This window comes from Oryzias melastigma, linkage group LG24 (assembly GCF_002922805.2).
Source record: "Oryzias melastigma strain HK-1 linkage group LG24, ASM292280v2, whole genome shotgun sequence".
In the NCBI taxonomy this organism is placed as follows: domain Eukaryota; kingdom Metazoa; phylum Chordata; class Actinopteri; order Beloniformes; family Adrianichthyidae; genus Oryzias; species Oryzias melastigma.
Window position 1 is genome coordinate 23,504,516 of NC_050535.1, and position 23,047 is coordinate 23,527,562.

General features: G+C 43.2%; 2 protein-coding genes across 5 annotated transcripts in view; one reads left to right on the top strand and one right to left on the bottom strand.

Annotated features, from left to right (window-relative positions):
* hivep2a (HIVEP zinc finger 2a) overlaps positions 1–12,336 on the top strand; it is a 105,080-nt gene extending 92,744 nt beyond the window's left edge. For both annotated transcript variants that reach the window (XM_024291949.2, XM_036210628.1), the window contains exons 8-17: positions 461–614; positions 807–894; positions 990–2,583; positions 2,665–2,822; positions 4,061–4,236; positions 4,508–4,609; positions 7,759–8,575; positions 8,773–8,866; positions 9,397–9,516; positions 10,040–12,336. In XM_024291949.2, coding sequence (XP_024147717.1) covers positions 461–614; positions 807–894; positions 990–2,583; positions 2,665–2,822; positions 4,061–4,236; positions 4,508–4,609; positions 7,759–8,575; positions 8,773–8,866; positions 9,397–9,516; positions 10,040–10,633 — 3,897 coding nt within the window. In that variant the 3' untranslated portion in view covers positions 10,634–12,336. The remainder of the gene's footprint in view (positions 1–460; positions 615–806; positions 895–989; positions 2,584–2,664; positions 2,823–4,060; positions 4,237–4,507; positions 4,610–7,758; positions 8,576–8,772; positions 8,867–9,396; positions 9,517–10,039) is intronic.
* A 6,610-nt stretch (positions 12,337–18,946) lies between these two features.
* The window catches only part of si:ch211-195d17.2 (uncharacterized protein LOC560495 homolog), a 22,116-nt gene continuing 18,015 nt past the window's right edge, over positions 18,947–23,047 (bottom strand). For 2 of the 3 annotated variants that reach the window (XM_024291519.2, XM_024291518.2), the window contains exons 6-9: positions 21,786–21,935; positions 20,920–21,034; positions 20,646–20,781; positions 18,947–19,862 (exon numbers count right to left, since the gene is read on the bottom strand). In XM_024291519.2, the coding sequence (XP_024147287.1) occupies positions 19,855–19,862; positions 20,646–20,781; positions 20,920–21,034; positions 21,786–21,935 (409 nt within the window). In that variant the 3' untranslated portion in view covers positions 18,947–19,854. Of the gene's footprint in view, positions 19,863–20,645; positions 20,782–20,919; positions 21,092–21,785; positions 21,936–23,047 lie in introns of all 3 variants that reach the window. The other variant, XM_024291521.2, reaches the window with a different exon arrangement.

Genomic DNA, 23,047 nt, shown 5'->3' on the forward strand with positions numbered 1-23,047 from the left:
ATTTGGTCTTAAAATACCTTTAATTCATTGTGTTGAGAACAACAAAGTGTGACTTTAAGACCGTGAATCGAATTGAATCAAATCGGATTGATTGAATCGTTATATCACTATAGTGAAGATACAACACCATCTCTTTCAAATACTGAATTTCAATCAAATAATCACTTTATTTATACGTAGCCCTAAAATGACAGCAAGCAAACAGGCTGCCAGATGGGTGAGTGGGTGGACGGACGGACGGATGGATGGATGGATGGACACTTTTAATTTGGTCAATTTCTGAAAAGGTTTTCAGCTGCCTAGAAAGTTTTCCTTGAGTGAATGCAGAGTTACTGTTTTGTCCAAGAGATGTTTGCATAACTCTAATATCTATTAATGTTTGTGTTCTTGTACCCTGTCATTGGATTTTGAAGATGATTATTGTTTCCGTCATTACTCAGTCACATTGGTGGATTTACAGGCTTCGCTGAGTGTGTATCCAGAGGCAGTCCAACAGGACACAGGAGGAGGACAGGTGTCAATAAAACAAGAAAGCCTGGAGCATGGGGTGTGGCCTGTCCCATCAGGATCCCCACACAGCACTAGTGAAATGGCTGCCAGAACCAGGAGACCAGGTAATATTACAGGTTAAATATTAAGACGATTTTCAGGAAATATTCCCGTCCTGAGCTCATTTTTCAAACTAATCTAGCAAAAGGGCTGTTCTGTATTTAAAACGCCTCCTGATCTGGAGCCGTCTTTGACATAATAAGCAATTCTTGTTCAGATAAACCACTTTATTCCAAATCATCTTGCTTTGTTCACAGGCACAGGGTCTCACCATCAGCCCCCCCAGCATGTCCTCCAGCAAAGTATCAGTGATGACAGCCTGCAAGACGAGCCTTGCTTTGGAAGGTTAGAAATCAAGCTACGCAAAACTCAAGCTAACCACAAGTTTTTACAGTGTGTTAGTTGAAAAACTCAGACAATACACCTGCCTTCCTCAACAGGCCCAAGCAGCACCGTCTTCAGGCCCAGGGCTCTTCCTCTGAGGGAGAACATCCAGCCCTGGAAGTCAGAAATAGGGATTTAATCCAGCAGCACCAGAGTGGGGTCCCTTTTGCTACTTTTTCACAGCCTGGTGGGTTTTGGAACCAGGAGTCAGAACAGGTAGTCAGCCAGCAGCAATTCCAGAAGCTCCACGTCAGATCATCAAGCAGCCTGCCAGGACCAGCAGCTCCGACGGAGTCGGTTCAGCAAATCAATGACCCACAGCTGTACGAAGAAAAGACAAAACATCAGGGCACTCATATTTACTCACCCTCTTTTCCATCCCACATGAACATGCTCAAGAGGCACCTTCAGCCCACCCAGAATTTGAGCTCTAAGGCCACTTTGCCTGGTTTGCTGGTACCTGTTCGGATTCAGACATATGTTCCAATGTTTGGTCGTGCCACATACACCAGCGTTAGCCAGTTCATATCATCCCATGGTAATGAAGCTGAAGCTCTAGGAGCAGACCGGGCTGAGAACGGCCATGTTTCTCATCTGCTTGATGTTATGAGATCCTCTCCCGGAGGAACATCTGGATTCAACTTGTCACTTCTGCTAGGACACACTGACGGTGATCTTCTGCACTCATCTTTTTGGAAGGGCTCAGATAACCACCTGAACACGGGCATCCCCCTTTCACTGACTTCAGGAACCATTTCCACCACAGATGCCTCAGGTTCGGTTATCGGAGGCGGCAAGCGCATGCTGTCCCCCACCAGCTCCTTGGAGCTCTTCATCCAGTCTAAGCAGCAGAAGAGGGTGAAGGAGGAGAGGATGTATGGACAGATTGTAAAGGAAATGGGTGCTGTGGAACTGAGTGGAGCTGAAAGAGGTTCAAAACCTGGGAAGCAGGAGGGTAGTTATCAGGGACTTCCCTTCAGTCGCAAAGACTCTGTGGATGAGTGTGAGCAGATGTCTTCTTCTCCCCCACTTACTGATCCCCCAGCTGCCACCAAGATTGCTGTCCCTGTCCGTTCCTCGGCCCCTCACCTTTCTGATGTCCCCCTGGGTGACAGTTTCACACCCCCTCTCCAGATAGTCACAGAGCGTTCTGTGTCATATAGTCAGGATTCTCCTGATAGGCTGGATGTGGATGATGTGAGTCCAGGTCCTAGCTCAAGCCCAGAGCCCATGCTTTCCAGCAGTGATGCAGAGAACTCGGACCAACAGCCCCTGCTGCTTAAGCCCGCTCCCACCCAAAGCTCAGGAATGATGGGAGGAGCACAGTCTCTGCTCTTTGCAAACCTTTCTGAGGTCCAGCAGCTGCTGCACTTTCCCAGCCTGCGCACAGCAAGCAGAGTCAGCTGGTGTTTCCGCAACTACACCAAACCCAACAGCACCCAGGCCACCTCCCAATGTTCTGTCTACAGCTCCTGGTCTGTGAGTACGCACAACCCCAATCCTCTCAACATCAGTACAAAGGCTGCTCTAGCTCTGCTGCGGTCAAAGCAGAGAAAGAACACTGAATGGCTGTTCACGCTGGCAGCCATGTGCCCTCCCAGCTCTGGAAAACTGGTATCTTCTGAGGCCTGGAAGCTGATGTTTGATCAGGTATGTCCTGAGATCTGCAGGCATGTTGCTGTGCTGGTGTCATTACTCACAGCCTTCTTCTGCCCTTCCTGGCTGCTGCAGCTGAAGCCTGACTTGGTGTCTGCCGACTTGAAATGCTTTGGGAGGAAGATGAAGGGGGTGGAGTCGTGGGAGCGTTCAAAGGTCGAGCTGGGAGAAAAGGTTGTTTCTGCGAAGCACCTTTCAACTGAACCAACCCGCATCAAGATCTTCGAAGGCGGGTGAGTGCGGAACCCACAGCTCAGTTAGCGGCTCTGTTTGTGGAGGAACCGCTCACCATTTCATTTTAAATACTCAAATACTTCAACCTCTTTGACATCTTCAGATGGGATTTACTGGTAAGAGGATGGGATGTGTGGGTGTAGGTCACTCCAGCTCTCTTCATGCAGGCTCAGTTTGGGGAAAAACTTAAAGGTTGTTCTTAAGTAAGAGCAAGTGACAGTGCAAAGGTTTGATCGTGTCAGATGGTTGATTTCTGTGAAGTCTGTTCATTTCTGATAATAAACACTTTAAAGGACATTGACCCGCTTATACGGTGTTCGCTTGACAAGGAAATAAATATTGAATCAAATATTGGTACTTTAAAATATTTCTTAAGTTTAAATCGTTTTTCAGAAAAAGCAGACTAATCGATACGTGCATGGTCATGGTAACACCGCGATGTAGCGCAGGAGCAGCAAAGGCGGAGTCATGTCTTCTCTACTGTCATGCTGTTGTGACTGAAGAAAAACAACCAGGAGGGGGTGAACTCTCCCTCATAATGTGCAGTATTTGTACCACTCTCCTCCTCTGCTCTCCTGAGTCCTGTCAGTCACAACAAGGAAACAAAGTCCTTCTTTCTTTGCTCTCTTTCTTTCTGCTGCATCTCAGTCTTTAAAATGATCAAATTCACCAAGAAGATCAAAGGAAACTATAAAATCCCTACAGGTCATAAATAAATCATCTATGAAGGAACACCCGTCAGCTGCGACCCAGTCCTCAAGGCAGAGGTCCGCTCTCAGAACTACTCCTGCCACATATCCACTCATTTTATCAGCAAAACTACTGAGAGCTAAATCCACCATGTCAAAAGGAGCTCTGTCACTCAATTTATGGCATAAAGTTGCATTGAAGCTTTGGTGAGCTGGCTCAAATCTTGTGAGTCGCGGGTGACGAGATTTGAGTTGCAGCTCACAGGTAAGTCGGAGCTGTCTACAGTGCCAGCCCCTTCTGGACAAAAGTCCTCAACTGCTGTTTGTGCCTGTTGTCAGCATCTTTATTGTTGAAGCTTTCATGAATGAAGGAAGTTTTAAGGGAAACATCAGAATGAAGGAGAAAAACACAGCCTAATTTTGGTTGGTTTGTTAAACAGAAGAATTGTTCTAAGATGAAATGTTTGAAAGATGGAATTAGCTGCTGTCTTCTCAGCTCCTTGAGAAAAAATGAAAATAAAGCTGCCCCATTTTGATCTGTTCTGCAGGTATAAATCCAATGAGGACTACGTTTACGTTCGAGGTCGCGGTCGAGGGAAATATATCTGTGAGGAGTGTGGCATTCGCTGTAAGAAGCCCAGCATGCTGAAGAAGCATATCCGAACACACACTGACGTGCGGCCATACGTCTGCAAGTTCTGCAACTTTGCCTTCAAAACAAAAGGTATCTTCCATGTTTCCGTATGTCAGAGCACTGCAGAACTACATGTTGGAATTTACTTTTAATAAAGACTGAACACTTCCTCCAGGCATACAGCAGATTTCAGCCTCTTCAGACTTTAGCTGTCTTGCAGACATCTGAGTATTTAGTCCAAAAGAAGGAATGAGGGCATCTAAAAACCATTTTATCGTCAGCTATGATCCTTCACTGTTACTCTTGACTCACCAAAGATGCTGTGGTTGGGAGTCTGTTAATCTGTGTCTTTGCCTGACAGGAAACCTGACAAAGCACATGAAGTCCAAGGCGCATATCAAAAAGTGCCTGGAACTGGGGGTGTCCATGTCTTCAGTGGAGGACACGGAAGCAGAAGAAGGAGGTAAGAGGAGTCCCATGACTTTGCTTTCACTCCACACTCTTGTCTAACAATCTTTTGCGGAGATAGGATGCTCACTCTCTGAATTTGAAGTCAGTTGACCTCAGTTGATCACTGCTGCAGATCCAACACCTTTTACTTCAGCTCCATCATCTTCATCATTTTAATCCACCTCTGTGTCACTTTTTCCATTTCTGACCATTAAAAAAAGGAAACATTTTTTCTGGCGGGGGTGGGGTTAAAAAGATTTCCCATAAAATATTCACAACGATGAGTTTGTGTCAGAGGGTGCTGGCGTTCCTGAAAAGATGTGCCCCATTCATCTTCTTTGTGATGAATCTGGACATCAATCAGAATATTTGAACTCCCTTTGGCTTTCTTCATTTCCAGTCTGGTTATCAGAATACTGACAAATATAGTTTGTACGTAACTGCAAGCATTGTCCCAAACATGCAGGTAGATGCTCTTTTCTTATCAACTGAACAGCAGCAGGTGTCTGTGGCATTTTACCTCATAAGTTATGATGACGTGCAGTTTTTTGTTTTCTGTTCAGATATCTGCCATAAAGTTAGTGCTAGATTTGGAAATTAGCTTCTGTAATGAAAACATTTCATCTCAAAGACAGCTTCCTGGTTCAAAGCCCACACCAGACCTTGGTTTGACCCCTCTGGGCCCATGTAGAATCGGACCAAACCAGTGTTAATTTCGTTGACGAAAAATTTTCCTCATCGTCTTCGTCAACGACACTATTTACCCAACAAAAACGAAACGAAAACGAAACGAAGACTCCCGCCCAGACACGAAAACTTTAACTAAATTGATAGACTTTTTCGTCAACGAATAAAAACGAAACTAAAATGCTGATTGAAGACGATATCCAATCATAATGACTGCTGGTGGAGGAGGGCGGGAGCAAATGCAGAGCGATCCAATCAGAACACAGAGCGTTGCAGCCCGCCTGGGAAGATGCTAATTCAATGAATCGTGTCTGTGATATAGGTGAAAAATGTCTAATCGAGGTAGAAAAATAAAAGTACATATATGGACACATTTTACATTTAACACAACCTTCAACAAGACGTTGTGTGGAGCGACCATCACACGCAAAAACACAAGAAAACCTGAAGTGACGTTTGCAGACAAGCCAGCCTGAAATCCACGCAAAGGTAAACATACAAACACGATTATTTCCAGCGTATTGGGCTGAATCCAAATTCTCCCCCTAATGTCAGTAATGCGGTTTTGTTTTAGCATGACGTTTGTAAAGTTATAAACCGATGTTTTAGCGTATTTCCGAGCGCTAGCAGCCCCGCTGCTTCTTCAGATCCACAAGCAGTCACCGATTTAATCTCCAACTCCATCACGTTACGTGACAACAGTGCCCTCTATTGGCCGGCGGTGGTATTACAGTTCATCACAGACACGCTGTTCAAGCACATATAACATGCTCACAGGTGTTCTGGACAGCTTACACCCCATGTTTTTTTATGCATTTTTACACTTGACTCAATACAAGTTTTTTTTGTTAAGACATTTATAATAAGACTGATGTTATTTACACATATTTACATGTGACCAGCACAGAATATGATGAAATTCATGTTTTGTCCACATGTAATACGTGCAGCCAAGATCCCGTTGCTGCATTTTAAGTTTGTGCAAGGCTGGATTTCTTTTGTTGGCCGCACGTATTTAAAATTAAACTTAAAGTTAAAGTCCCATTAACTGTCACACTCCTAAAAGTGTGAAATGTGTTCTCCACATTTGACCCATCCCCTGGTGGAGCCGTGAGCTGCAGAGACAGCAGCATTCAGGAAACATTTGCTTGTTTAACCCTAACCATAACCATAATCCTAACCTTAACCCCTGTCCTCTGGGTCAGTGCGACTGAGAAAAAAGTTCATCACTGGCCGCACGTTTTTTGAAAATTACATACAAATAGACACTTTCTTTTTGGAAATGGGATGGAATTATAATTATTTTTTTCTTTTAATGTGTTTTAAGTTGTTGAAGCTGAATTAACAGAAATTACAAGTTTGGAAAGCAAAGTGAGGTAAAATGTTTCTTTTTTACAAATTAGTAAAATCTTTGCGTGTTATTCATATGATTATACTTAGTAAATTTAATTCAAATGCTTTACCTTTATTTATATTTTTGTCGACTAAATATCTGCTGTAATTTAGTCGACTAAAATGTGACTAAAATTAATAGAATCAACATGACTAAATTGCGACTAAAACTAAACCCTATTTTAGTCAAAAGACTATGACTAAAACTAAATTAAAATTCTCCGTCAAAATTAACACTGGACCAAACAACATCCTCTGAACAACCAAAGCTTTGTTTTTTGTTTTTTTTTTACATATTTTCTACAATTCACTATCAAAGAAACTTCACTTCAGCACTCCTCTGTTGTGTGTCTGGATTGTTGTGACTCAGACAGTTAAGTTCTAGTCCTATGAATACCAAAATCCATAGACTAAAAGATTATTTTCAAAGATTGAAATAGTTCAATCTTGATGAATGTTTTGGCGCACGATCAATACATCCTTGATATATCAAAATTTAAAGGGTAACCAAACCCTAAATCTACTTTTTTTTGTCTGTTGACACATATAAAGTGCTGTCTGTTGGTCATTGCCAATTTTTGGATATATTAAAATAAAATTGTTTAATTATTGAAAATATAGTCAAAAACTGTACACTTCCCCCTACAGGTTGAATTGAGGTATTACAGTTGAATTTTGCGATTGGTTAAACCTCGTAAGTTTCAGAAGTTTCACGTAATGATCAGCAGCTCCAGTAATGATAACAGTCCTGCCCCCAAGCCCCGCCCCTCTGACTGGATTTCACATTTTGGCTGTGGGCGGAGTCAGCCTCCATCTCTCCTGTTTGGTTACCCTTTAAGACCTGCTGGGTTGGAGATATTTCCCATGAGGCTGTTCTTTTCTTAACCAATTTCTGGTTCTGAACCTGAAGCTTCTCAGTGATTCTGAATGTTTCCTTTATTCTTTTTGTGGGACAGAGTTTCTACTGCTGTTTCATTCAACAAAACCACTATGAATGAGCTGTTCTTTTGTGCGTTCTTTTACCCCACCAACAATCTTTTCCTCTTGCTTTTTGCCCCGCCCCTTTTCTTATTCTCTCTAAAGATATCCCCGAAGATGGTCGAGGATCTTCTGAGAAATCTGCAAGGGACAGATCTGTGGAGCACCAATTTTCTGATGCAGATGATTCAGATGGCGCTGAGGATGACGGTGATGAGGTAGAGGATGAAGACGATGAAGAGGACGACTATGATGGTGACTCCACCCCCAAGACCGGTTCTCGATCCTGCAGCCCACAGCCATACAGCCTGCCCCTCATGTCCATCGCTCCCGTGGCCACCTCTAACCCTACTCCCCACAGAGCAACTGACCTGCTCGGAACCCCCCCTAGCCCCCCTCTGCTTGGATACTTTACCACAGTGCCAAGCATCCAGATCACCCCCCAGGCCCAGTCCAGCGAGGCTGCAGGGAGGGAGCGTGTCCGAGCAGAGGATCATGGAGGCCAGCTGCAGCCTGTGGGAAGCAGACTGTTGCCCCCCCCTTCCTCCTCCTCAATGGATGAGGACATACCGGATCTCTCCTCTCGCCTTTCATCTCCGGGGTTAGAACCCCCCGGCTGTCCGTCCCCCATCTCCCCATCTTCCTCACCCTCGACCCACCGGTACCTGTCCCCCTGTCGCAATCTGTCGCCCTCCTCCAGACACCTCTCCCCTCGGAGAGACATCTCTCCTCTTCGCCACATCTCGACAGCAGGAGGGTACCGAAGAGACCTCTCCCCAAGACGGAGACATGCGGTGGTGTCCCCCCTTTCAAGGCCCCTGTCCCCCAGAGGAAGAGACTACAGACGTGACCTTTCACCTCAAGGTCAACAAAAGGGGATGATGCGACACGTCTCCCCATGCCGAGGGCCCCCCCATCAGAGGTGAGCTTTCATGAGACGCCTTCACTGGGGGAGGGGGGTATCAGAGGAGGAAAATGACAGATTACCTGGTGCTGGCGAACAGCAAACTAAAGTAACCTAACCAAATGATTTTATAGCTTCTGCCCTGAACTGATTCTTAACACCCTCTACCTCCACCACAAATGACTCTAACGAAGTCCTCTCATCTTCATTTTCAGCCAGCAGGGGGTAGTCTGGGGGCCAAGGGGCGCAGCGCTACTTCATCCAGACCTGCCGGTGGGAACGCTCCAGACCTGCATGCAGTTAGAGGCTGTAAGACTTGTCATATCTAGAAACGTTGTCAGACCTCACCCCGGGACGATTGTCAGATAGACTTTTTATTATTCTTTCCACATCCTGAAACTTAAAAATAAGTTGTATGACAAAAATAGGAATGAACTCCATAATGATAATCCTGATAATTTCCAGTTTCATAATTATTTTACGGCTTTGTCCCTTTCTTTATGCCAGGAATAATCCTAATTTTCAACGTTTTTCTCATTTTTTTGTTTTTTTCTGTCTTTTTTGTCTAAATCTTCATTAGAAAGATCCTAATATCTTCAGGGATGAATCCATCCCTGAGCTCAGAGGAGTTACACACATACCCCCCCGGGGATATGTAGGTTTTCTTCTCTGAGTTTTGGGGATGGTCCCTGCAGCCTCAGTGGGGTCAGAGCAGCTCTGTCAGTTTCTAAACTGGGGGGTGACGGAGTCGGGCGTTTTCTGCTGGTGTCGATAGGATGGGGTTAGTTGGTGTTGATGCTTGTTAAAAAGGGACCTTCTTTTGTTTTCTTTTCTTTCAGAATCATCCCTCTAGTTCATTGTTACACAGAGAACAGGATCAGAGATCCAACCAGAACCACCTGTCCAGCGCCCCCCTTCAGGTCCTGTTCAGTCACCTTCCCCTTCATTCTCAATTCCCGGTACTTTCCTTTTTTTTATTATTTTATTTTATTGAAATTGTTATTGTTCAAAAAAGCCATGGTTTCTGGTATTTGTGAGGCTAAAGACTTTCAATAGTTTTGTTTTGGACATGTTCATGTTTGTAATCAGCAGATCCAAACTACGCTCTTTGATTTAGCAGATTTTGGTTTATTGCAGTGTCTCTTGTGGGGCGGCCGTGGTGCAGTGGTAGGGCGGTCTACTCCTGATCAGAAGTGAGCGGTTCGACTCCGCCTTGCCCGCCCATGTGTCGAAGTGTCCTTGGGCAAGACACTGAACCCCGAATTGCCTCTGGTGGGAGGTTGGCGCCAGTGTTCAGCAGCGGAGCCACCACCAGTGTGTGAATGTGTGTGTGAATGTGTGAATGGGTCTGTGACTGTGCAGCGCTTTGGGCCCTCGAAGGAGGGTAGAAAGCGCTATACAAAGAGCTAGTTCCAGACTTTTCTATTAATCTGAGAAGTTTCTGATATTCTGAGAGATCACCCTTCCCCTTTCTGGTTTCAGATGCCCTCGTCCTTGCCATTAATCCCCGTCGGGGGAATCCACATGGTCAGTTCCGCCCCCACACCCATAAACTCTTGCCTTGCCCAGCAGGCGGAGGTGTCCACTGTCTCCTGCTTGACTTTGCAGAAGACCACTTCAGATGACTCCAACAGTGGGGAGGCCAACATCCTACATTTTAGCTCCTCCAGCAAGAGGAGGGGTCCGGCAGAGGCACAAGGAGTGATGGAGGCAAGTTCACCTCAGCACAGGGAGGGGTGTGGGGTCAGACTTGAACAGGAGGAGGGCATCCAGACTTGCACCCAAGCCATCGCCTCACTCTGCATTGACTCAGGCAGAGGGCGGTCCATCGGAGACGAAGGAAAAGGAGGGAATGCCTCCTCATCCTTCTGCCCCTTCCCTCCCCCTTTAATGACTCTTGGCTCCATGTCCTCACTGCTCCCCCAACCCTCTCAATCCCACCAAAACCCCGGTAATCAGCACTTAAGCATCCAGGATCTGCGACCTCCTCCCCCCACAGTCTCCTCCTCTTCTCATGCCCCCCACAGCCCCGTGTCTCCATTAGCATCCAAACCTGCCAACCCGGAAAGTGAATAGAAGCTTGGAAGCAAAAGAAGAAGATAAAGGTTTTCCAGTTTGGATGATTGGAAGTAGGAACATCAAATGCAGGATTCAAGACTTTTGCACAATCTGCACACTTATCTTCTAACTGCACACGTGTCCTCTGACTGCGCACTCGTTCCCTGTCCCACACTTGTACCCTCTGATTGCGCATTTCAGGTACATGAAGAAAGTGTGTATGTCCACGTTACACCACTTTTTCCCAGGTCCTGTCCATCAAAGCTTACAGAGGACATATTTGCAAATGTATGTGCACATTTGATTGAGACTGACCAAACCCCTGTCTTTGAAAAAACGGTACACAAACAACAGACTTGTACGTGCGTGCCTTTTTTTGTTCTAGTTTTAGAAGCAAACAAAGGTGGGTGTGAATATAACACCGTCACATTTTTGCGTATCAGCTTTGTAGTAAAAATCCTCCTATTGTTTTTCTGGACACCTTAAATCGATGTGAAGATATAGATATGGTTGCACTAAAACGTATTTTTATATAAGTGACATTGAAAGAATGGCTTTTTGTGTACAGCAGCAATTCTATAATACTATTTATTATTGTTTCATAAAATGTACATTTTTTTCTTAAACGTGGTGGATGCCTTTTCTATGTGAAGCATGGATTTTTGCTAATGCTTATATTAGAGCCAGAATATGTACACTGTAAATTTGCTTTATATGTCAAACCTATTTATATGCTCTTTGCTTGGAGGTATACACACAGATTTATGAGAACATTTAGCCAGTATATGAGTAATACAGTTAGTCTGCTTGTTACTGTCAATCTGCACTTAAAGTAGGAAACAGGAACGTGGGGGCCATTGTTTGTACCTTTTCGATGCTGCTTGTGTTTTTAATGTGCTTTCATGGAATAATTTTACATTTTTGACTTCTACAGGCTCAGATTGCTTACTGGCATTAATGAATGAACTGCGCCTCAGCATTCTGCCTACATGTCGTGCTGTTTAAAATCTACATATACCTTTCACATAACTGGGAGAACTGTTTTTGCAGAAAGCAGAAAGCATTCCATGTAAATACAGATTCATCTCCCTCAAACCCAACCTTCTGTTGTATATTGAGGCCAAGGCAATCAAACCACATATTTATATTTTTCTGGATTCAGAGTAAGTTTCTGACCAAGCACCTTATGCATCCTCAGATTTTACAAAGATGTCTGGAAAGTTGGAATGCTTCACTGATACTGACACTGATGCTCCCCGCCGCCCCGCTCTGTTGAAGGTGCTTATTTGGAGCTAAGCAATATTTAGCCAAAAATCTGCTCACCAGCCATGACTGTGTGATGCAGGGCACTAGGGTGTCGTTCAAAAGAGCAGAATGGTGCAGCGGCTGCAATTAAGGTTTCTGCCTGAAATGTGTTTGTACTCTGTATCGATGTTTCTTCAACCATTGTACCCTCTTCTTACTACTTTTTTCTATTGCAATGCTCCCTTTGTTCTGTAAACTTTTTGATGATGATGATGATGTCGAAAAACTTTTATTGAAGCACAAGTCAATATGTAGAAGTGACTCAAATACAAAAAGGAAAATTGCGTATAAAAGGGTAACTTTTGTGATGGTGTTCTGTGGAACTAATACATTAATATGTATGACCCAAGATGCAACAAAAGTTGCAGAAGTGGAAGAAATTAATTGTTGTTTCCAAATAAATATTTAAAAACAGTCTTTGTGGTTCCTTGTGCATTATTTGTCTTGTTTTTAAAAAAAAGTGAAGTATAAGTTCCACCTCTTTTGATTGATTATTGACTTTTCCTTCATGCCTGTCGAACCATTACAAAGAAAAAACAGTGTTACATTTCTCTTTGAATAATTTGTATTTTTATCTTTTAATAATTAGATCTCTGAATACACATTTACACAGAGGAACAAAGATAATTACATCATGTTTGACCTACAGAACAGGTTTTTGGAAATGGAAGAGGTCACTTTTAACCAGTCTTTGAACATGGTCAGCTTACATGCTGCTCTGGCTCCATTTATCATTGCTGTCTTTATTCTATGTTCTTTCAACCTCATGTTTCTAATTTTAATGAAGCTGCTGTCATTAGCAATGTCAAACCTGTCTTCTGCTGTTTTTCTTTTTGTTGACATAACTAGGTTGGTGTCCGATTACATTTATCCTGTCAAACAAGTCAGTGAGTCCCGTGGCCTTTGATAGCAGATGATCAAGCAAGCTATTTTGGTACAAAGTAATGTTTGAAGGAAGCATTTTCATCCTGGTGTGCAATGTTGTGAGCACACTTTCATTTTTTTAGAGCTTTGAGAGTATAGAAACATCCCTAGAGATCTGGACGTGCAACATTTGATGACTGGAACTGTCTTTGTTTCTTTACTTGATAGGCTGTTTGCATGTTTATAACCACCCATGTTCTGAAGGAGATTTTCTTTTAAGTCACACTCACAGCCAGTGTTTCTCTGACAGATATGAAGAGGATAAACACCTCAGTCAGCTGTCAAAGCTCAATTGTCTCTGCCAAAATGAAAACAAATCGCCTCGGTGCATTAAAACCACCAAAAACATTGTTTGGTTTCAGGTTAAAGTCTTTTTCTCCTGCTTTTAGGCCACTCTCATTGGGGTTCTCCCCAGGATCCAATTCTCTCCTCTGTTCCTCCTCACCCACATCAACCTCCCTCATGTCTGCCTACATGAACTTCTTTGGTCTTCCTCTGCAAATCCTTTCTGGAGCTCCAAGCGAATTAACCGCCAACCTACGGTCCAATCTGGAACTTTTGTTTGGAACTCAAAATGACTAGTAACGCTCAATTGAAAACAACAAGAATCTTAATTGCTCTGGTATCCACAGTAAATCAAGACAGGAAGTCTGGAGCATAGCAGGATGCCCTCAAATCAGAACAAAAGGAAGAAATGAGGTACAATAGCTAAGGGTCAAGAAGGAGGAGACAGTATCTGTGGCTGAGGAAAGGATGATACATGAGATGCTCCACAATGGATTAAGGATAAATATTTCATAGAAAATGCAATCTATGAAAAAAGCTTTCAGGTTCAAGCACAAAAAACGTGGTCACAGCAATGTGCAAACTTCCTCAGTTCAGGTGTTAAAGTACCTGGGATAAGAAGTAATTAAAATCACGTTTGTTAAAAAAATTGCAATACTAAAACACAAATGTAGTGAGATACAATAGAGGCAGAATTAAAAACTCATCTATCTTTAACACAACCTTTCTCTCATCAACGTTTTGAAGTGTGACAAACAGAGATGCACATGTCTAACATGTAATATAGGTGCAAAATGGGACCTTTTAACTTGGGATCTGGTGTATATGATGGTGTATTCCACTTCCTGCTAATATCCAACAACTTCAGACAGCCACTGGAGAGGAGTGAACTCACATTCCACAGGCTACGATCCACAACCTGATTAACTCTATTAAAAGGAGATGTGTTCACCGCATGAGGCAAATGCTGGTCACACCAGACACTGTTTGGTTTTCAGAGTCCCCAGATCCCCTTTATTGAAACAAAATGGTACACATTTGCTGTGGATGATCTAAATCTATTTGCACACTGGCCGTGGCAGCAATTGTCTGTGCAACTGCTTTGAATGGAAAATCTGTCTTCTTTCACTTTCAGCTTATCCCTTTCAGGGTCACCACAGCGTAACAGCACCCACTGTTTCACATCAGTGACTTGGCAGAGTTTTTATGCCGGATGCCCTTCCTGACACAACCCTGTACTTGAGGGGCACAGGGACCCAGTTAGGCAGCAGCGTCAAGGGTCTTGTCTAAGGACCCAATCTGGGTGGGGATCAGTGGACAACCCTGGGAATCGAACCCAGGGCTCCTGCGTGCCAGCCCTTCATATAGCCCACTGAGCCACCCAGCCACTCATTGAATGGAAAATCTATGTAAACACCATAAAACCTGCATTCAAAAACTCTGCTGTCTGGTTTCTGAGTTTGTTTTCACTGAATGTGTGCTGAAAGTTCAACCAGTTGAACTTATGACTGCTTGAATGCCAAACAGCTTTACTGACTAATTATGGAGTCAGATTGGATAGTGACATCTGAGTAGCATCTTTATAAAAACATGGAAGTATCAACCTCTTGAAAGTTGATCATGAAGGGGAAGCAATAGTTTCAATAAGTTTGTGCCCGGGGGGAATTCAATGAGACCAATTCTTTCATATATTGGAATGGAGCTGTGAAAGAAAAAGCCTGGAGCGAGACTTGCATCCATAGACTGTAAAAATACTGGACTTCTCGAGCCATGAGGTCCCTCATTGGAAATGCATTACCTCCACTCCTCGTGAAAGTAGGCCACCGCTTTCACAGTCACTTCCTGAAACGGCTATCGCCATATTGCAAACATCTTCAACCCATCTTCAGCGATTGGTCTGAGTCTCTCTGAGTCATAGCTAAGTCATGGAATGTATAGGAAGTACTGTCACCAATCTGGAGTGAGTTTATTGTGAGGGTCCGCCTCTTTCCACGCCTCTACCACGAGACCGTGGATGTAAACAGCTTCTACTGTAATAGCACCGGAGAATTGTACAAGTCATTGTTGAAGTCTTTGAGGGAGAACCATTCCAACATTTGATTCTGTCAGCGGTTCTTTGGGATTTACTTACATTTATTCCTTTTTGTCGAGATAAAAGGAGCATTTGGGTGACGCCGATGAAGAGGGGCGCACGGCCCCCCCTCGAGCAGAGCAGCAGCAGCTTGTCTCTTTACATGCGCTGCCAGGTTACAGTCTGATCAGATGCACTGAGAAGTGCATTCAGGGGTATTTAAAATAAATAACCATCCTAACAAGTGAACAGCTGGATCTTTTTTCTGTTTGAAAATACGACAACATCCATTGAAGTTTGTCTCGCGCTCTTCAGACGGCTGCATCTAATTCAGGCTGAAGCTGGAAAAGTGCGGCGAAGATGAAACTTTGGTTGGTGATTTTATGGAGGAGCTGTACCATTCCGTATGATACACAACTTATTATTTATAAGCTACAATCAAAACCGTGAAAAAAAGTAAAACCAACGTTAAACAAACAAAAAAGTTCAAAGCACATAACCTCAGAGTGAAATCTATTTCTACAGAGTAAATCCTCATCTAAAAATGTCGACAGCATGCTCCTCTTGTTGTTTTAAACTGCTGCATCGGTACATTCCATTGAGGAAAACAACAGTAGGACAATGATTGGTACATTGTTGAATTGTAAAGTAGGTGTTAAAAGGTCTTCACGGACTCATTGATGAAGTCTGCTCCCATTGGCTACCCGTCATCTGTCAATCAAACCCCCCAGACGGTCGACGTCAGACCCACAAATGCTTAGTGAGCCATCTGATTGGTCAATTTATAACTCTAATAACTTGTGAAAATGGAAAAAAAATCTTTAAAAAAAATAGGATTAGAAAAAAGGAGTTAATCAGAAAGCAGCAGAGGAAGAATGATTATTCTGAGATATATAATGACTGAGAAATAACTGTCTATTTCTCAATGTAAGTCAATGGGACTTTGGCCTTTTTGCAACCCAGTGGTACTTCCTATATGGAACACGGAAGTAGGAGGGCTTGTTCAGTCCAATTATTTTTTATACAGTCTATGCTTGCATCACTTCAGCGATTCGCACCAAGCCTCTTTCAACTGCAGGTGGCGGACAAGTGCTAGCAAATAACGAAAGAAGAAGCAGCCCCATCCCCAGCCCGTCCGTGTTTCTTTGGTGTGAACACCATTTGCACGTTCATAAAACCATGTATGGCAGTCAGCGCTCTGTCTCCCCTCTGGTCACTGGTGGGAGCCATCTCCAGAGTACTAACTCCCAGCAACCCGAGCACATCCTGGATGTGGCTCATCTGTCTCTCATTTGCTAATCACCCATTGGGCGCTTAAGCACATGCACAGAGGCTCACTCACTGCAAAGAATTGTTTGTGTCCCCCTGTGTGCATTATGGAAGGTTTCTATCTGGGTCTGACCTTCTGTATCCGACTCTGCTTTATCTTGAATTCCTGCTGCCTGCCCTGCAGAGTGACAACTCTACTCTCTGCTTGTGATTGACTTCTTCCTGTCTGACCCTCATTTAATTTTGTGGACTTTTAGCTGTACTTCATTCCTGTCTGAACAAATAAACCTGCTGAACGTGGAACCAGCTGTCTGCCTGTTTGTGACAATGGCACAGGTGTGGATAGCATAAGGCACACCTGTGCAATAACCGTACTGTCTAATCCTCATCTTGATAAATCACACCTGTGAGGTGGAATGGATTATGAAAGCAAAAGAGAAGTGTTCACTTTGACAGATTTATGAACAATTTTTGAGAGAAATGGCAGAAATTGTTTCATATCTTGAAGAACATCTCAAGACAAATGGGAGCAAAAGCCAGTGTTGCATTTATGTTTTTATTGAGTGTTTACATTGTGTAGTAGTGTTAAATTTGATACCAGCAATGCATAGACATAAAGTAGGAACTAAGAGAGACAAGATTCCTTTACGAAAGACTTAAAAAGCAAACTCTTAAGAACTTGAGAAGTTTTCTAACAGCAGCATGTGTTTAAACTTTTTTTTCTAAAAACTAAATTTAGTCCCAAAGAAGAATGAAAACAAGCTAGTCAAAATAAAGCATAAAGCAGCACAATGACAGCAGAATATCCTCCATGTGCATCCGAAGCGTGTTGGCCATCTGTTCTGCTGGCCTTCACCATGGAAGTCTCTATATTTAGGTTTTACTACATTCTATTCAGCTCTTTTATCAGACACTGGACAATGATTTTATTTTTGTTTTTTGATTTTAAGAAAGTTTTCAACCATTTTAAAAAAATCTGGAACACAGAAAGAACAGTTTAATGTATCCTGGGTTAAAATCAGAACTCCATATTTTTGAAGAAACTCAAAAATCATCTAAATCCAAGGACCAGGTAATGAAGGCTGAGTGCGCGGCATGAGGACATCCAAATACACGGAGCAGAGACTATACTGAAATGATCAGTTTTACAGTATGTGGGGAAATTAACAGACACTACAAAAACATGCAGACAGAAGACATGGTGCAGTCAAAAGAAAATTACTGAAAGATAAAATAAATGGAGCGAGGAAAATCTCATGGAAACAGGAACAAATCTAGATCTGCACAGACAGATGACACCTTCAGGATCAGGGAATTGAGATCCAGCCAACAAAAATGGGAGAAGCCTGATGGTCCATACTGGAGCTGCTTCATTTATGATACCTCAATAGTTAAGAGCTTCAAAACAAACTTTCAAGCCAGACACAGATTTGGTAGCCAAAAGTGAGCAAAGGTGTTGTTCTCTGAAGGATGTTCTCCTGATCAACTCCATGAGACAGAAGCATAAAACAACGCTGAGTGCTAGCAAGGATGTAAAGAGACTGAAGCGCCTGATCAGGGAGGCAGGTTTGAGCCTGGAGTTGGTGGTGGAGCGGAGGATGCTGGCAAAGCTGAAGAACATCCTGGAAAACACCAGTCACCCCCAGGAAGTCCTTCATACACAGTACAAGACTGCTTCTGTTGCCCGCCCACTTTCTGACTTTAAACACAACAGTGCCTTCAACCCCAAAACCATGACATCTTTAACATCCATGTTCATGTTTGATTGTTTGCAAACTGAAGTGGTGGAAAGTCATAAGTGTGACACAGGTCACGATTTTGGTCATTGTGACTTTGAAGATCCACAAAGATTGCAGAATGAGGTTAGTGAAACGTTGATAAGTACCAAGCAGAAGAGCTGAAACAAGAGTAACACTGTTTGTATTCAGAGAAAGTTTGTGCAAACTTGAAATATAAATCCTGATACCTTTGCTGATGTTGACACAGATTTAGCAGGATCAATAACTGAGTGTTTTCATGTATCAAACATGTACAATCTTTCACTGTTGATTATTTGGCTGTGATATTTGTTCTTTTATGAAGACAAAATTGATGCCCTGTCAATTAGGTGTTTGCTGAAATTTTGCAGTCAGTATTCTAATCTGTAGTTTCTGCTGAATGCAACAATCATCTAATCTGACTAAGGACATAATTCAAAAGACACGATGTTGAAATCAAAGCTAGTAAAGCTAGCATGAGCAGGATTGACAGCACTACTCAGTCATCTTCACTGGCATCAGTCTTCAGCACACAGCTGTGGACCTGCTGTGTGCTGAAGACCTGCAGACAGGATCCACTAAACATATAGTTGATCTTGTTTTACATTAAATCTACATTTGAAGAAATGTGCAACTTTTTCTGTCACATGAAATCACTGTACATGTCAGAGAATATGCTGACTCTGCAGCCCCCACTGAGAGAACAGAGATGAAGCCAAATGCTGGAGAGAAAAACTGATGGTATTTTTAATTCATGACGCACAAGCAGCTCCTCTCTGAGAGTCCGTTTGTCAGAGCTGACTGCTGTCATCAGCTGTCGGCCCCCACCACTAATTTATAGAATCCCACAGAGCAGCAACATGAGGGCCATCCCCGTTGTGGAACCAACCCAGCAGTGTGTGTGAAACATAGACTGTATATAAAATAACAGTCTAATTTTTACAGTCTATGGTGTGAAAAAGAGAACACACCTACACGTTGCCTGTCGCTTACATTTTCTCTACAACCTCACACCCGCAGCATGCCTGTAGGAAAAATTAGCATGAACATTTTGCTCACCAAGCTATGATCTTAAAGGTTCCTGCAGACAGCCCATATCAGCATATCAAAGCAGTTTTGACAAAAACTTTAAGCATGAGGTGAGAAAAGACAAGATGATTATCCAATTTTAATTACAATAACACATGTTGCTTTATTAACATTTCATGCTACACTTGTGCCAAAAATGAAGCTTGTGAAAAAAAAAGTATAAAAAACTCATAACATAATAAAAATAGGTTGTCTTCACACAGCAAACACTATTCAAGCTTGTTAGCCAGCAGCTTCATAGTTTTCCAGAGTCTCCTGATAGGGCTGGGAAGGAATTCTCAGGCTGCTGGCGCCCCCTGGTTGTCATCCAGAGTAGCACGTATCACAACTGTTCCACATAGTCTCCTGGTTTAAACCATGGTGTGTTCAGGGAGTCTGTCATGTAGATCAGGTGTGTTGGAGCAGAGAACCAGGGACAGCAATAGATCCCGAGGACCAGACACCAGATTCTCTGAGGGACTCGGACACAAAAACAGTCCCATACATCCAAGGGTGCTGATCTGAAGTTAGCCAGTCTGCCAGAGTTTACAGCGTCGAGCTCAGTGATCTGTTGGTCACCCACAGAGGCATAATTAACACTTTTTATTTAACTTCATATCAGATACACCAGCATAGCACATTTTCTGACTCTGAGACTCTTGGCAAACACTTGAACATCAGAAGCTGAGCAGTGACGGACAGGTGTGTCCTCCAACATCTGAACATCCAACAACTGAAGACATTCTTTCTGTATTCACAACATGACCAAGACAGCTGCAAAGAAGTGCAGGAAGTTCCAAAAAGAGAACCTGGAGAACTGCTTCTACAGTGTCATAGATTTTTAACAATGCCTAAAGAGGCAGTTGGGATAGTTTAGTCCTTCTGGAATGATCGGAATAATTGGAATGATTTTGTTTTCTGCATGGGTGGTGCCCCCAGATGATTTCATCGGTGAATTGCTGCTTTAAAAATAAAGATTGTTGAAGGCAATGTCCCATTAATGGTCTTGCACCTAGATTTGTGAACTTTGTCCTCTGCATCTGACCAACCTTCTTGGGGGAGTGGTGAGCTGCAGACAAAGCCGCACTCAAGAACCCTTCAGTGGTTCAACACCCCCACCAACCCTTAATGCCGAGTGTCAAGCAGGGAGGCACTGGGGCCCATTTTTAGTCTTTGGTCTGACTCTGCTGGGATTTGAACTCAAGACCTTCCAGTCTAAGGGTGGACACTCACCCACGAGGCCACTGGAGGTTGCACAACAAAAAAGTGATCAATTAAATGTTGGTAAAAAAGTGTAATATTTTTCTTTTTCAAACAATAAAAAAACCCCAGAAGTGATAGCTTCTCTCACCTTTTTTCAGTGGTGCCACTTTTATGCCACTCTCCTCCAGAGCAAGGAAGCAGCTGCTCTGCTGTCCCACCCCCACATCACAGGTCATCACCATGATGGGACCTTTGTCTGCCTTCAGGTGGACCTGGATACTGTCCTGTCCAAACACAAAGACAGAAATGCATCACTTCAGATCTTCTGGCCGTGCAACGGACATCAATCTCAGTTCACCTGAAGGAAACCCAGAGGATTCATTTGAATGAAGTCATTTCCTGAAAGCCCATCGGTGTTTTACCTCTTTAGGTGCAGGAACCTCCAGTTTGGTTTCTTCTGGAGCTTTGACAGCCATGACAGTCTGCTCCTGGAGGACTTGAAGATGGCTGATGTCCTCATGGGTCACGTATGCCAGCGTGAACAAACAGTTAAGGAACTCAGGAGCACAGAGGAGGAGGCAGTAGGTTTCTCTGCTACGGTGACAAAATGTTGGATTTGAAGCAGAATGAGGAAGTTTGGAAAAGATCATTAGAGAAAGTTTCTTTCTAACAGTACTTTAAGATAAAGGTCCCCTTCAGCAGAATGTCCTTGTTTAGTTTACTCAGTTTATGGTGGTTCAAATGACGACTCACAGCAGACATTTTGCTACAGAACCACTAAGGCCACTGACTCTTCTGACACTTTCATTTAACCCTTTAACACCTGGGCTTTAGCTCCAGTGTTTACATTCATTCAACGACTGGAACTCTTTAACCGTTTATGAAATTAACACAATTCCAGCAGATTCTGAAGTGGAGAAAGCAGCCTTGTCCTGATATACAACACTTCACATTTGTAATGTGTTGCACAACAGAGCAAAGCCAGTATGAAAGCCGCTTCTCTCCACCTCAGAATCCACTGATTCACATTGAGGAAGGTCACAGCAGGTCAAAGCGTCTTCTTCACATGTTGCCAGATGCCTCCAGTTGTAGAGGGTGAACCGTTTTTTTTTGATCAGCTCTAATAAATGTCAAAAAGAAATGTCAAGAAACACCTCATAAACACTGAAAGGGAGAATAAAACTGTTGCTTTCTGGCCCCAACTGGGGGGCCACAGTAACTGGCAAAAAATCCAGTTTGAAACTTGTGATGTAAGCTGAACGCTTCATTTAAAGATGTGAGAGGATATGCAGAGTTTTGAAGGTCATCTGTCAGGTCAAACAGCTGCTGAGCACAACTTTTGATGAGGCTGTCCAGCGTGTTCTCCACCAGCTTCAGGTTGTTCACCTCTTTCTGGATCTTGAAAACCCCCAGGAAGTTAGAGATGGGAAGGTTTCCTCTGAAGAGCAGTCCAGACAGAAAACATCATCTTTTTTCAAACAAAGCATTGTGTTTGGTCACCTCAAACTTCTGATAGAAGAATTAGGTTTCTCTGTTCCTGAGCACGGCTCTCTGATGCTACGTTCCCATCAGCCTTGGTGTTCACTTCCACTGAAAAGTCTATGTGAACGCCTGCACGTTCACTCGTCACTATGCAAGTTTTCAAGTCTGTTTTCAAGCATGCAAAAACAGGCAGCTATAGAACTGATGTTAAAATCAGTTGAACTTAAAACAATTGTGGACTTGCATATAGTAGTGACATTAAGGTTAGCAACCTGAAGTGCTAACCATTAGAAAATTGATCATGGAGCGGAATATAATCATTGCAATTTGTGATTATATGCAAGTCAAATACTGCATCAGAAAAGAACTGTAAAAAAAAAAGCCTGGAGCACGACTTAGCAGATCTGCACTGCTTCCATCATTTGCACCAAGCCTTTCCCAACTGTGAGTACGTGTGCTAGTATTGGTTGGCGACAGACCTGTGTGAACACTGTCTGCTAAAAAATAGCCAACACGGTCTCAGTAAAATGCGTACATATTCCACGACTTTGCACTCTGAAATACCGTGTATAATATACGCCAAACACGCTTTTTGCGTGCATATGATACGCAATGGTAGAGAATGGGTTGCGCCGGCGTACAATAAACACGACTTTTTAGGTTTCGTTTTGATCACGTGGTCAGAAATCCTCCGGCTCTTTTCTAAATGACGTCGTTCCCGGTTAAGGTTAGGATTACGGTTATGGTTAGGGTTAGAAAAGCAAATTGTTCGTTTGTGGGGCTGTCAGTGATGCTCACGGCTCCACCAGGGGACGTGTCAATCGTGGAAAACACATTTTAACACGTTTAGGACCGCGCGTATTATATACACACAAAAACCGGTTTTGGCGTATATTATACACCAGGGGTCTCAAACTCAAATCAGCCGGGGGCCGCTGGAGGCGGAATCTAGTTGAGGCTGGGCCGCATCAGGATTTTCACAAGAAAATTGCTGAGAAAACATTCCAATGTTCTTAAATATCTTTATTTTTAACACAAAATAATGAATAAATAATGAACGACATGTAT